The following is a 10,484-nucleotide window of genomic DNA, read 5'->3' as shown; positions in this document are numbered from 1 at the left end:
ATAACCGCCTGACGCACGTGCCGGAGGCGCTGCGGGATCTTCGCCTGCTGAAAGTGCTCGACCTCGGCAACAACTACATATCGAGCGTCCTAGGCTCGCAGGTGTCCGGCATGGAGCAGCTGGTGAACCTCCGTCTCGAGGGCAACGTGATGACCAGCGTGACGCACGACGTCCTCAGCGCCCTGCCGCACGTCAGGGTCCTCAACTTGGCCAACAACCGCATCCGCAAGGTGGAGCCGGGAGCGTTCGAGTCGAACGGCGCGATGGAGGCGATCCGGCTGGACGCTAACCAGCTGACTGAAATGAGCGGTCTGTTCACCGGCCTCTCGCGTCTGCGCTGGCTCAACGTCAGCGACAACAGGATCGGTCGCTTCGACTACGCGTCCGTGCCGCGGGGCCTCGCTTGGCTGGACCTGCACAAGAACGAGATTAGTGAGCTGGAGAACCGCGAAGACATCGCCGACCAGATGTCCATCAGGACGCTCGACGTCAGCTTCAACAGGCTGACGAAGCTAAGCGCCAAAAACCTGCCGAAGAGCGCCGAGCTGCTGCTCCTGAACGACAACTTGATCACGTCCGTCGAGCACTACACCTTTTTCCTGATGGCCAACCTCTCACGCGTGGACCTGTTTGCCAATCAGATCACGCGCATGGACCTGAACGCACTGAGGCTGAACATGCCGAACGGAACGGAGACCGTCGCGAAGTTCTACATTGGTGGGAATCCTTTCATCTGTGACTGCACACTTGAGTGGTTGCAAAGGTACAACATGATCAACCTCTTCCTCCACTACCCTCGCATCATGGACCTGGAGAGCATCTACTGTCGCCTCATCTACAACCGAGGTCGCAGCTACGTGCCGCTGGTAGACGCTGACGCATCCATGTTCCTGTGCCCGTACAAGAGGCACTGCTTCACCACCTGCCACTGTTGCGACTTCGACGCCTGTGACTGTGAGATGACGTGTCCGGACAAGTGTCGCTGCTTCCACGACCAGTCCTGGTCCTCGAACATCATCGACTGCTCCAACAACGACTTCGAGGAGATCCCCTCCCGCCTTCCGATGGATGCCACCGAGGTCTACTTGGACGGCAACGTCTTCAGAAATCTCTCCGGCCTCACGTTTCTGGGCAGGAAGAACCTGAAGGTTTTGTATTTGAATGGCTCCAAAATCGAGTTCATTCACAATCAGACTTTCGCCGGTCTGTCGCAGCTCACGATCCTACACCTCGAATCGAACCTGGTCACCGAGTTCCACGGCCAAGAGTTCGTGGGCCTGGAGCGGCTTCGCGAACTGCACCTGCAGGACAACCAGCTGGCGCACGTGGAGAACGACACATTCGAACCGCTCCGACAGCTGGAGGTGCTCCGACTCGACGGCAACCGGCTGACGGACTTCTCGGCGTGGGAGCTGCAGAAGAACCCCTACCTGGTGGAGATCGGACTGACCGGCAACCCCTGGACGTGCGCGTGCCACTACCTACGCCGCATCCAGCGCTGGCTGTCCGCCAGCGCCAAGAAGGTGGTCGACGTCGGCTCGCTGACCTGCTGGTTTGACGCGGCGGGGCCGGGCCGCCCGATCCGCGGCGGCAACGAGACCTGCTACACGACTGACGCGCGGATGACCGTGCCGGGCGCCGGCGCCGCCGTCTACCTGCCGCTGCTGGTCGCCGCGCTGGTCGTGCTTTGCCTGCTGGCATGCCTGGCGGTCGTCGTGTTCGTGTACCGCGGGGAGCTGCGCGTGTGGATCTACTCGCGCTGCGGCGTGCGCGTCTGCTACCGCTCGGCGCTGGACGAGGAGCACGAGCGCCTGTTCGACGCCTTCGTCAGCTACAGCGACCGCGACAAGTCGTTCGTGCAGCATGTGCTGGCGCCGAAGCTAGAGCACGGCGAGCCGCCGTACCGGCTGGCGCTGCACTACCGCGACTTCGCGCACAGCGCGTACCTGGCCGACACGATCGTCGAGGCGGTCGAGTCGAGCCGCCGGACAATCATGGTGCTTTCGAAGAACTTCATCGAGAACGAGTGGTGCCGCTTCCAGTTCAAGTCGGCGCACCACGAGGTGCTCAAGGACCGCCAGAAGCGGCTGATAGTGATCCTCCTGGGTGACATTCCGCTCCGGGACCTGGACCCCGACCTGAGGTTGTACCTCAAAACCAACACGTGTATTAGCTGGGACGACAAGCTGTTCTGGGACAAGCTGCGCTTCTCCATGCCCGATGTCAAGAACAATCTCCGCGCGCTGAGATCTGTCTCGCACTACTCGGAGATCAACGAGGCCAAATACTACCGACGCAGTCCAAACACCATGGAGAGCTTATGGGGATGAGGTAAGTCATTCAAGCCATTTCTGCTTCGCTCCACTATCTGTGATGAAATCCGTCTGTCATTCTGCAGCCGCCTGTTTCGCAGACTGCTGCGGTCATTTCTGTTACCGAGGGCCTGTTTGCTCATCGTGTGATTGTTGGAGCATTCGTTCACGCAATCGAGCAATCTAAGTCATTACTGCACTTTTATTGTGCAGTTAGCCTAGCTATAGACGCCAGAGATGGGCAGGAATGTCAGTGTGACTGGCACAAAACAAACACCAAGGCCTTCACCATCACGCACGTATGCTGAAGTTTTTGCCCAAGCGTCATTATCTAAAACCATCCTTGCGACGTTATTGAAGAGGCGCACGCCTCCCCTGCGGTACATTCTCTTGGTCTGAGCACAGTCCGCAGTCAGAATCGTGCTGTTTCACGGCTTGGCGCCATAAGTGCAGGTTTCAGCCCACGGCGGACACCATCTAATGGTCTCACATTACATGCATAAACGCATCATATACATATACACATATATATATATATATATATATATATATATATATACATATATATATATATATATATATATATATATATATATATATATATGCATATATAGACATATATCTCCTTATGCTTGTCGATTTAATTTATACCAAATTTAAGCAGGTTCTAAATCAAATTCATGAGCAAGCGCCTACGATATTGGTTTTAGGCATCCTGTGCGTAGTTTCTTACGCCGTACGTTGTCTGATAGTCACAGAAGCGAGACGAATAACGCAGCCCGTTGTCGGGAGCTGACTGGGATTTGTCTTTTCCACCGTACTGATTCTAAGTGAACTGTTTCTGGCGGGGGCGGGGGGCGTGTACACTGTATGTGTGTAAGATGCATCGCTTCCCCCGTGTGGCCGGAAATAATTGAAACACTTAGAATACGTTAAGACATCCGCTGAGACTTAAGATACAATTACCTTTTCCATTCGGATCACGTCAGATCAGTTTTCTCTCCCAGATCACGCATGTTGACATTGTAAATAATTACTGGATGTCAGTAGGTGGAAGAGCGATGTCTAGGATCCAGTTGTATCTACTAAATAACGCTTCTGTAAGAATTTTGTCGAGCTCGTCTCACCTCACAACTGTACGGCACCCAATGAATAATATCAACGGCACACATATCCACGGCCACGCCCTAATTTGCTCCCTCAAATGGGAAAAGCATCGTGCAATTTAGGAAGCAAAAATGCGTTCTTATCTGTGAAATAAATACGTAGGCAGCATCTTTCCGAAACCATGGTGGATGAGCTCGAACCGTCTCATAGATCTCTCTAATTTCTAAATCGACTTATGGATTCCCACCCAATGGCGTGAAGACATGTATCTACATGATGTTCTAACCTGATGCACCTGCCGAAGTTGATCAGCAGGCATATATATATATATATATATATATATATATATATATATATATATATATATATATGTGTGTATATATATATATATATATGTACATGAATATAAATATATATACATATATATACATATATATATATATATATATATATATATATATATATATATATATATATATATATATTTCGCTTTATTCGTCCGGTCGTTTGAGAGGTCCACGTTTTATTCACAACTAAATTCCCACGGCGCTTACGGCCTGAGAAGAAACAAGCAACGTGACGATCAGACACCGTCGACGTGTTTGTCAAACCAGACTTTTGAATTTTGGCCCAACCTGCTCCATCACTGCCAATAACAAGACCTCATTTCGCCTCGCTGGAATGGCGAGAGCATCACATTTCCTCATCCTCCAAAACACCAACAAAATCTCCCCGCTGCTCGCGCGCCTCCTCAGTAAAGCTTTTGTTTTTCCGGCATAATAATAACAGCGACCCTTCACACCATGCTCTGCTTTGTATACCACGCACCTCCGGCGCCTTCGTTCTAAAGCGAACATCGCGAAATGATGCCGTCAATTCCGCGCGGAACGCAATTTGGCGGCGGCCGTGCCCCGCGAGCAGCGGCGGTGGACGGGCTGTAGAGGGGGAGGAGGCGGCGGTCCCCGTCGCTGGGGGAGGGCACGGCGGTCCCAGACGCCGGGGGAGGAGGCGGACGGCCAGTGCTGCCGCGGGTCCGCGCGGGGTGCAGCGCGCTGCTGGCGAGGAGGTCCGTCGACTGGAAGGGGGGTGGGGTTTGGCCAGTGGTGATCATCGCATCGATGGCGGGGGTGTTGTGGATCGGAGCGGGAGCAGGGCTATGGTGGACTTGTGGGGGCTCGTGTATACCAACCATACCATACCTCTCATACCAACCGCCCCCGTGATGGCGGCTAGGACGCAAAAGCGCGCTCAGGTGAATGGGCCAGGGGTCACACTCCCGATCCCCTTGCGGAAAATATAACACCTAAAACTAGATCACCGCTTGAGCGTGAGAGCCTCATGAAATCCGTGCGGTGGCACCAGCTCATCCGGTCGGCGGGTCCTCCGCAATAATTCAGCATGTGTCGGCCGCGCAGCCCGCTGGGTCTGTGAGCCGCACAGCCGCTGGGAGAGCTCCACGGCGCGTGACCGGCCTTTGTCGTCGCTAATGCGCCCACGGCGCCCGGCGCGCCGCCGCCAGGCACCGGCGTCCGGCCGCCGGATTTCCACGTCCAGTGTCCGGCGCCGCGCCGCCGCCGCCGCCGCCGCCGCCGCTGCCGCCGCCATTCAATTAAGGCGGGATCCGATGACGCTCTGCGGCGCTGCCGGAAATCAGGGCGACCGTCGGTCACGCGCCGCCGCCGGCCGCCGGGGACCGGCCTCGATTTCCCGCGGCGGCCGGCGCGCGCAATCTCTCGCCGCGGAGTCCCGCGCCAGTTCCAGTGCATCTTTTATTCATCGCATTGATCCTGCGGCTCTGCTGGCCATCGGTCTTTATTTCGCGCCGCCGGGCGGTCGCGGATGATGCAGAAACATTTGGCCGGCGGGCACCGTTTTGTCCGTCGCGGCTCCGTTCGGTCCGGCGCGCCGCGCACGCTCGTTGCCGGGCTTTATGCGCGGCGGAGATGGCCGGCATCTGGCACGCTGACGGCTCAGACAAATGCACGCAGCGCTCCCGGAAATCCGCGCCGGTCGTGAATATCAATGGCAGCTGTCGGAACGGAGGAGGCGCGTCGCCGCAGCCAGCCGCGGCGATAATGGCGCGGCGTCGCGCCGCCGCGCCACCAACGCCGCCGCCGGTAGCCGGGTGTTCGCGGCCGGCTGACGGCTGTTTACCCCGAAGACACGCTGGCCCGCCCCCAGTTACATGCATGGGATTGGTAATAGCGGGTCTGGGAGCGTGCGTGCGCCGGGGCCATGCCCGGCCGAGACCCAATTAGGCGCCATTCGGTTCCGGCTCGGCTGAGGTGCACCGGGCCGGCATTGTCCAAAGTCGCGGCGCGGAGCAAACGCGTCGTACGGAAATTATAGACCCAAAAGTGCGCCCCGTAATCAGATGGCCGATGGGTCGTTGGAGCGGGGACAAAAAATCCACGCCCCAAGTTCGGGTTAATTGTAATGATGATGATGAGGACCGGCCGCTGTTTTTAGCTTCCCGCGCCGCCATAAAAATGAACGTAAGGAAACAGGCTAATGAGCGGCAAGTGTGATTTTCGAAGTTTTTGGTCGGGGGCTGCCGGTTTTCACACCCGAGAGATGATAATGAGACAGGGGACGGTTTTTGCGATCCGGTCGCAGGCGCCCTAGCGCACGGGCTCGCCGGGCATCTGGATCACCGACACCGACGCCGCACGTGGACCTCACCGGCCGCTCAGGATCGGCGTCTGGTCCGCCGTCGCTTCGGCCGGTTTCGGCGGCCCCCGCCGGACGTGAACGCCTCCGCTAAGGTCGGCGTTGGCCAGCGCCCGTGGCATGCGGACGCCCCGCGCCGCGCCGGTAACGCCGCCGCGCGCTGCAAACGTGCCGCGCCGCGGTACGATCGCGTCGGTACGTGTTACGAGCCCGACGCCACCTTCAGACCGACGCCGCAGCCGTTCCGTCATTGTTCGACTCCATCACTTACGACTTATGAGACTTTTATGCGATCTGTTCATATCGACCGCGGCGAGCGGCGCCGGCCGCGCTCGGCGCGCGAGGCTCGGGCGCCGCTCTGTCCGCAGCTCCGAAAGCCGACGGATTCGCCGGTGGCGGCCACCGCCGGCGGGGTGCGAGGCAGAGGACGCCCGCCGCTGGCCCGGGCCGGTCGGCGCGTCCAGCTCGGCGGCTGCCTCCCCGGCTCCCAGTGCCCGGGCTCGGTTGGCAGAGTCCGGCTGCACTGGGAGTGCACTGGCGGCCGCGATGCGCGAGGCGAGCCGTCAACACAGCACACCGAGTCAACACAGCGCTGCTATGCTTACCGGCATTTCTAGTAATCACAGACAGTATCCACGACGCTGATGGGATCGTGTCTGCACTAGAGATTGTGCCAAAGTTACCCATGCAATGTTACTGTAATTCCACTGAGACCAGTACGTGATTTATCGACATCCCATTTTATGAGACGCGCTTCATCATTGGTTTCTAATTTCGGTAGCGGTGGGATGTCTCAGGCACGTGTACCGGACTGGCCCGGCTGATGCCAAATTGATTTGTATTAGACTCAGCATCTGCTATTGGCAGCTCGTAAATGAAAATGTCGAGCAATACGATTGATGGGTTCTTTAAGCCGCGTTCCCTGTCGGACACAAGTCAGGAATAAAACTGCACGGCTGGTGGAAATTTTAAATTTACTGAACAAATTTACATGCTAAATTTGCGCTGCGGCTGTGCGGCATCTCCCTCGTTCTGCTTTGAAAACCACCACACGATACAGTCCGGGGAGGGATCTGCGGCGCGCGCGCGACTTTGAACCGACGCGGTAAGCGCGCCGCAACCGCCGCTGTTGTCTTCGGTCGTGTCCACATTATGCTGCAGCCGGGCCTGATTTGTTGTTGAAGTTACTCACCCGGTACAATGGGGACGAGCCTGACGTTGAAAGTTGGCGGGCCCGGTGGAGTTGACGTGGAGCGCGGCCGCTCAGCCGGTCCTGCAATCGCGCACCGCCCCCGGCAGACCTCGTCCATCCTGACCACTAACAAGACGCCAGTACGAACTTTAACCCGCACCCTTGCACCATAGCATTACATTATTCATTTACTCCAGTGTGAAGGTGCCGCAGAAATAATTGCGGCCTAACCGCGGTGACTGCGCAGCCGGCGGCCGGCGGGCGGCCGCGGCGTCTCATTAATTTCCTTTGTTCACCCACAGGGTTGTTATGATCTGCATCATTATGCGTTTTATGTTTTCCTAAGAGGCAGCTGGGTCATGCAGGGCGCGGCGTCGGCAGGTGTTACGCGAAGTGCAGCCGGCGCGCCTCGTTCCTAACCGCCCCGTGCGTGCGTCTCGTTGCAGGTGCGCTAAACGAGCTGCAGATGAACACTGTGATAGACGAGGGGCCTGGACCGCCGGCGCCCAGCCAGCGCTGGCCATCGCCGAGGCAGGGCATTGCCCTACGTGAGCATCCGCGGAACGGAGGTGCCCGCGCGGCGGCCGCACGCGCGCTCTCCACCAATCAAAACACGGCCGCCATCCGACCGACCGCGGCTTGTTTTACTTTTGAGGGGAATCTCAGGGATTGTGTGCACCCGGCGTCGGGGAGCGTGTCGGTTCATGTCTCGTTCTGGAGCGCTTGTACGCTTGTGTTGCATTTCCGAGCAAGTTGCTAGCATTCGCTGTTGTTCGGTCGATCGTGCCGCACTGTCGCCTCCGCTCCGCAACGACGCTGCTGATCTGAGCCAGCCGATGGGTCGTCGTCGGCGGGATGTTCGCCTGTTCTTCATTATTCTAGTCACTCATGTGCGGTCCCGTATCAGTGTAAATATATCCTGTGATATGTACCGAAATATAAGCATCCAATCGACGATGGCCGTTGCTTGTGTGCATGAAGCCGCGTGGAAGCGTCCACGTGATGTCCGTTGAGTCTCATGTTCGACTTCAGGCCCTGGGAACGACACAAGTGGTTGCCATAAAAAACGTGAGCGCACACCTCGCTGCGTGCTCAGGCAATGTCCAGACGATTACCTGGCCCGCCATTCCATGCTACACTGACTGCCTCTTTTGCAAGTGTCATTTCGGCAGGCAGCTGGTTGCGTGCAGCAGCAGCATCGTTAGCAGCGGGGCGGAACAATCCGAGTCGTGATCGCCGCTTACGTTCCCCTTAAACCCTCGGAAAGACTGGCTCAACAGGTCCACAGTAGCCTCCATCCGCCGAAGCCACTTATCTACGGTGCATACGCGCGTCAATGCGAGTTTTCCTCCAGCGGTCAACAGTTTGCTCACCTCTCAGCCCTCCTCGAAAGGAGTCCTGGGGACGAACTTCGCCGATCCGTTCGGCATTCGCCGCCTCAGTTTCGCCATCGCCTTGCGGTTTACCGCAGAGAGGCGTGGCGTCGGTCAGCTCTCTCTCGGCTCCCTTTCTCTCTCCGGTTCGGGGGGGGGGGGGGGGAGCGTCGCTGGGGCCGAGCGTCCGGCGGTCCCCGACGCCGCTCCGGTCCGGTGGCCCTGTGCAACGGCGCCTCTGCAGGGTGTGCAACGCGACACCGGCGTGTGACGCGCCACCCCTCGCCCCACAAAGAGAGGAAACCGACACAGACGGACGACTGGTGTGAGAGGCGACGGTGAAGCAATGCTCGTCTTTAAGCCCCAACGTTCGGTCTTTATTCGCTTTGTCTGGCCGACGTGCGCGAGACAGGAGCGTTGCACGGCGGCGGCACGTTTCAAAACACACAGAGCACTTCTGACAGACATGCATAGAACACCATATGGTTTACGTTTTTCCCCTCCAAGACTTTTATAAATGCACTGTTCATCCGCGGCGTTTCACGCGAATTGGATAGGCCCACATCCCATTTTTGGAGCCATCATTCGGAAGAGCATGCATTGAGTGAGATTAATGGCGATCCGGATCAGTTTACGTGCCGGTTCCCTCGGATCCACACAGAGCGGACGCCTGCGTGCCAGTCCTTCATGACGATCACGTCGCAGCGGTGCAACCGGTGGCAGGGCTGCCGGCGCGACGCCCGTCCGTTCGGCTGGGTCCAGGGTCACCAGCGGCCGTTGGCGGTTCGTGTCGGAAATGATCACCTGGGCCACGTCGGCTAATGCGCCGCGGCCGGTTATTTGGGCCCGGCGCGGACCGGTCTGGCGAGGGTGCGTGACTGCCGGCGGATTTGATCCGGGACGGGAGGCAGATGGCCGCAGCGCCCCTCTCTGGCCCGAGTGACTCGCCACGCCGCTTGGCAGCTCGTGCCCGGCGGCGATGCAGACGCCGATTGAATGTCAGACTGGCTTCAACTCCATGATCTTGATGGGGGATCGATGATAACCGGACTACCGCTTTTTGAGATGAAGTGCTTTTTGGCTATTAAAAGAGTCAACCCAAATTTGGTACCAATGTAAATAGTAGTTATCCAAATTATACGGCACCAAAAGCATTCGGCTAGCGCCCAATGTTTCGGTATTTTCGTTGATGTGTGCTTGCTTCCCAGCTCCACTACCGTGGACTATGTGGACCGCTTGCTGGCTTCTATAACATGCCACTGAATCAGTCTCATCTCTCCCCTCCTCACTATTCAAACCTCCCGTCTCCGCACCCTCCACCATCCCATGACGTAGCGGCTCTGAACCCGGACCGGGATGACACATCGGGGTTCACGAGACACTTCCGCTGCGGGAGGTCTAGCCCATGACTCCGGCTTTCAGCCTCCATGGATGGGCGCAATGAACGCGGCCGTCCCGTTTGGCTTCCAGTCGAGCAGCGCGGACGTGCCTGCGGCCACCAGTAGCAGCGCGCCGGGTCAGGTCAACTGGCCCGGCGCGAGATATGTGAGCCACGTCGTGCCGGGGCGGGCCGATGGGACATCATTGAAATCGCTCGGCGACCTTTAAGGCCAAATTGAGTGGGCCCAAAGCCTCTTAGTGTCGCTGCGACAGGAGACGTGGCTGATGCGGACCCGCCCAGGCCGCGGAGCTGGCGTCGTCCTGCCCCGGCGACCGCCTTCCGAGGACCGGGGACAAAACTGACGCGTCGCTCGTCCCAGTCCGGAGGCCAAATCGCAGCGTGGGGACAGAGCTGCTCTTTGCTCCTCCTACCCTGGCTCCCGAATTGTT

General features: G+C 58.0%; 1 protein-coding gene across 1 annotated transcript; it reads left to right on the top strand.

The window, feature by feature from the left end:
• On the top strand, window positions 1-8,240 carry LOC119101352 (toll-like receptor 6; the record flags this gene model as incomplete). Its single annotated transcript, XM_037224675.1, is given in 2 exon segments — window positions 1-2,331; window positions 7,728-8,240. A coding segment is annotated over 1 exon segment (2,330 nt), but the record flags the coding sequence as incomplete, so codon positions are not given.
• Window positions 8,241-10,484: the final 2,244 nt, after the last annotated feature.

This window comes from Pollicipes pollicipes, unplaced genomic scaffold, assembly GCF_011947565.3.
Source record: "Pollicipes pollicipes isolate AB1234 unplaced genomic scaffold, Ppol_2.1 Scaffold_4881;HRSCAF=5763_pilon_pilon_pilon, whole genome shotgun sequence".
Lineage (NCBI taxonomy): Eukaryota > Metazoa > Arthropoda > Thecostraca > Pollicipedomorpha > Pollicipedidae > Pollicipes > Pollicipes pollicipes.
The sequence above is the reverse complement of the archived record's forward strand: the minus strand, read 5'-3'. Positions and strand labels throughout refer to the sequence as shown.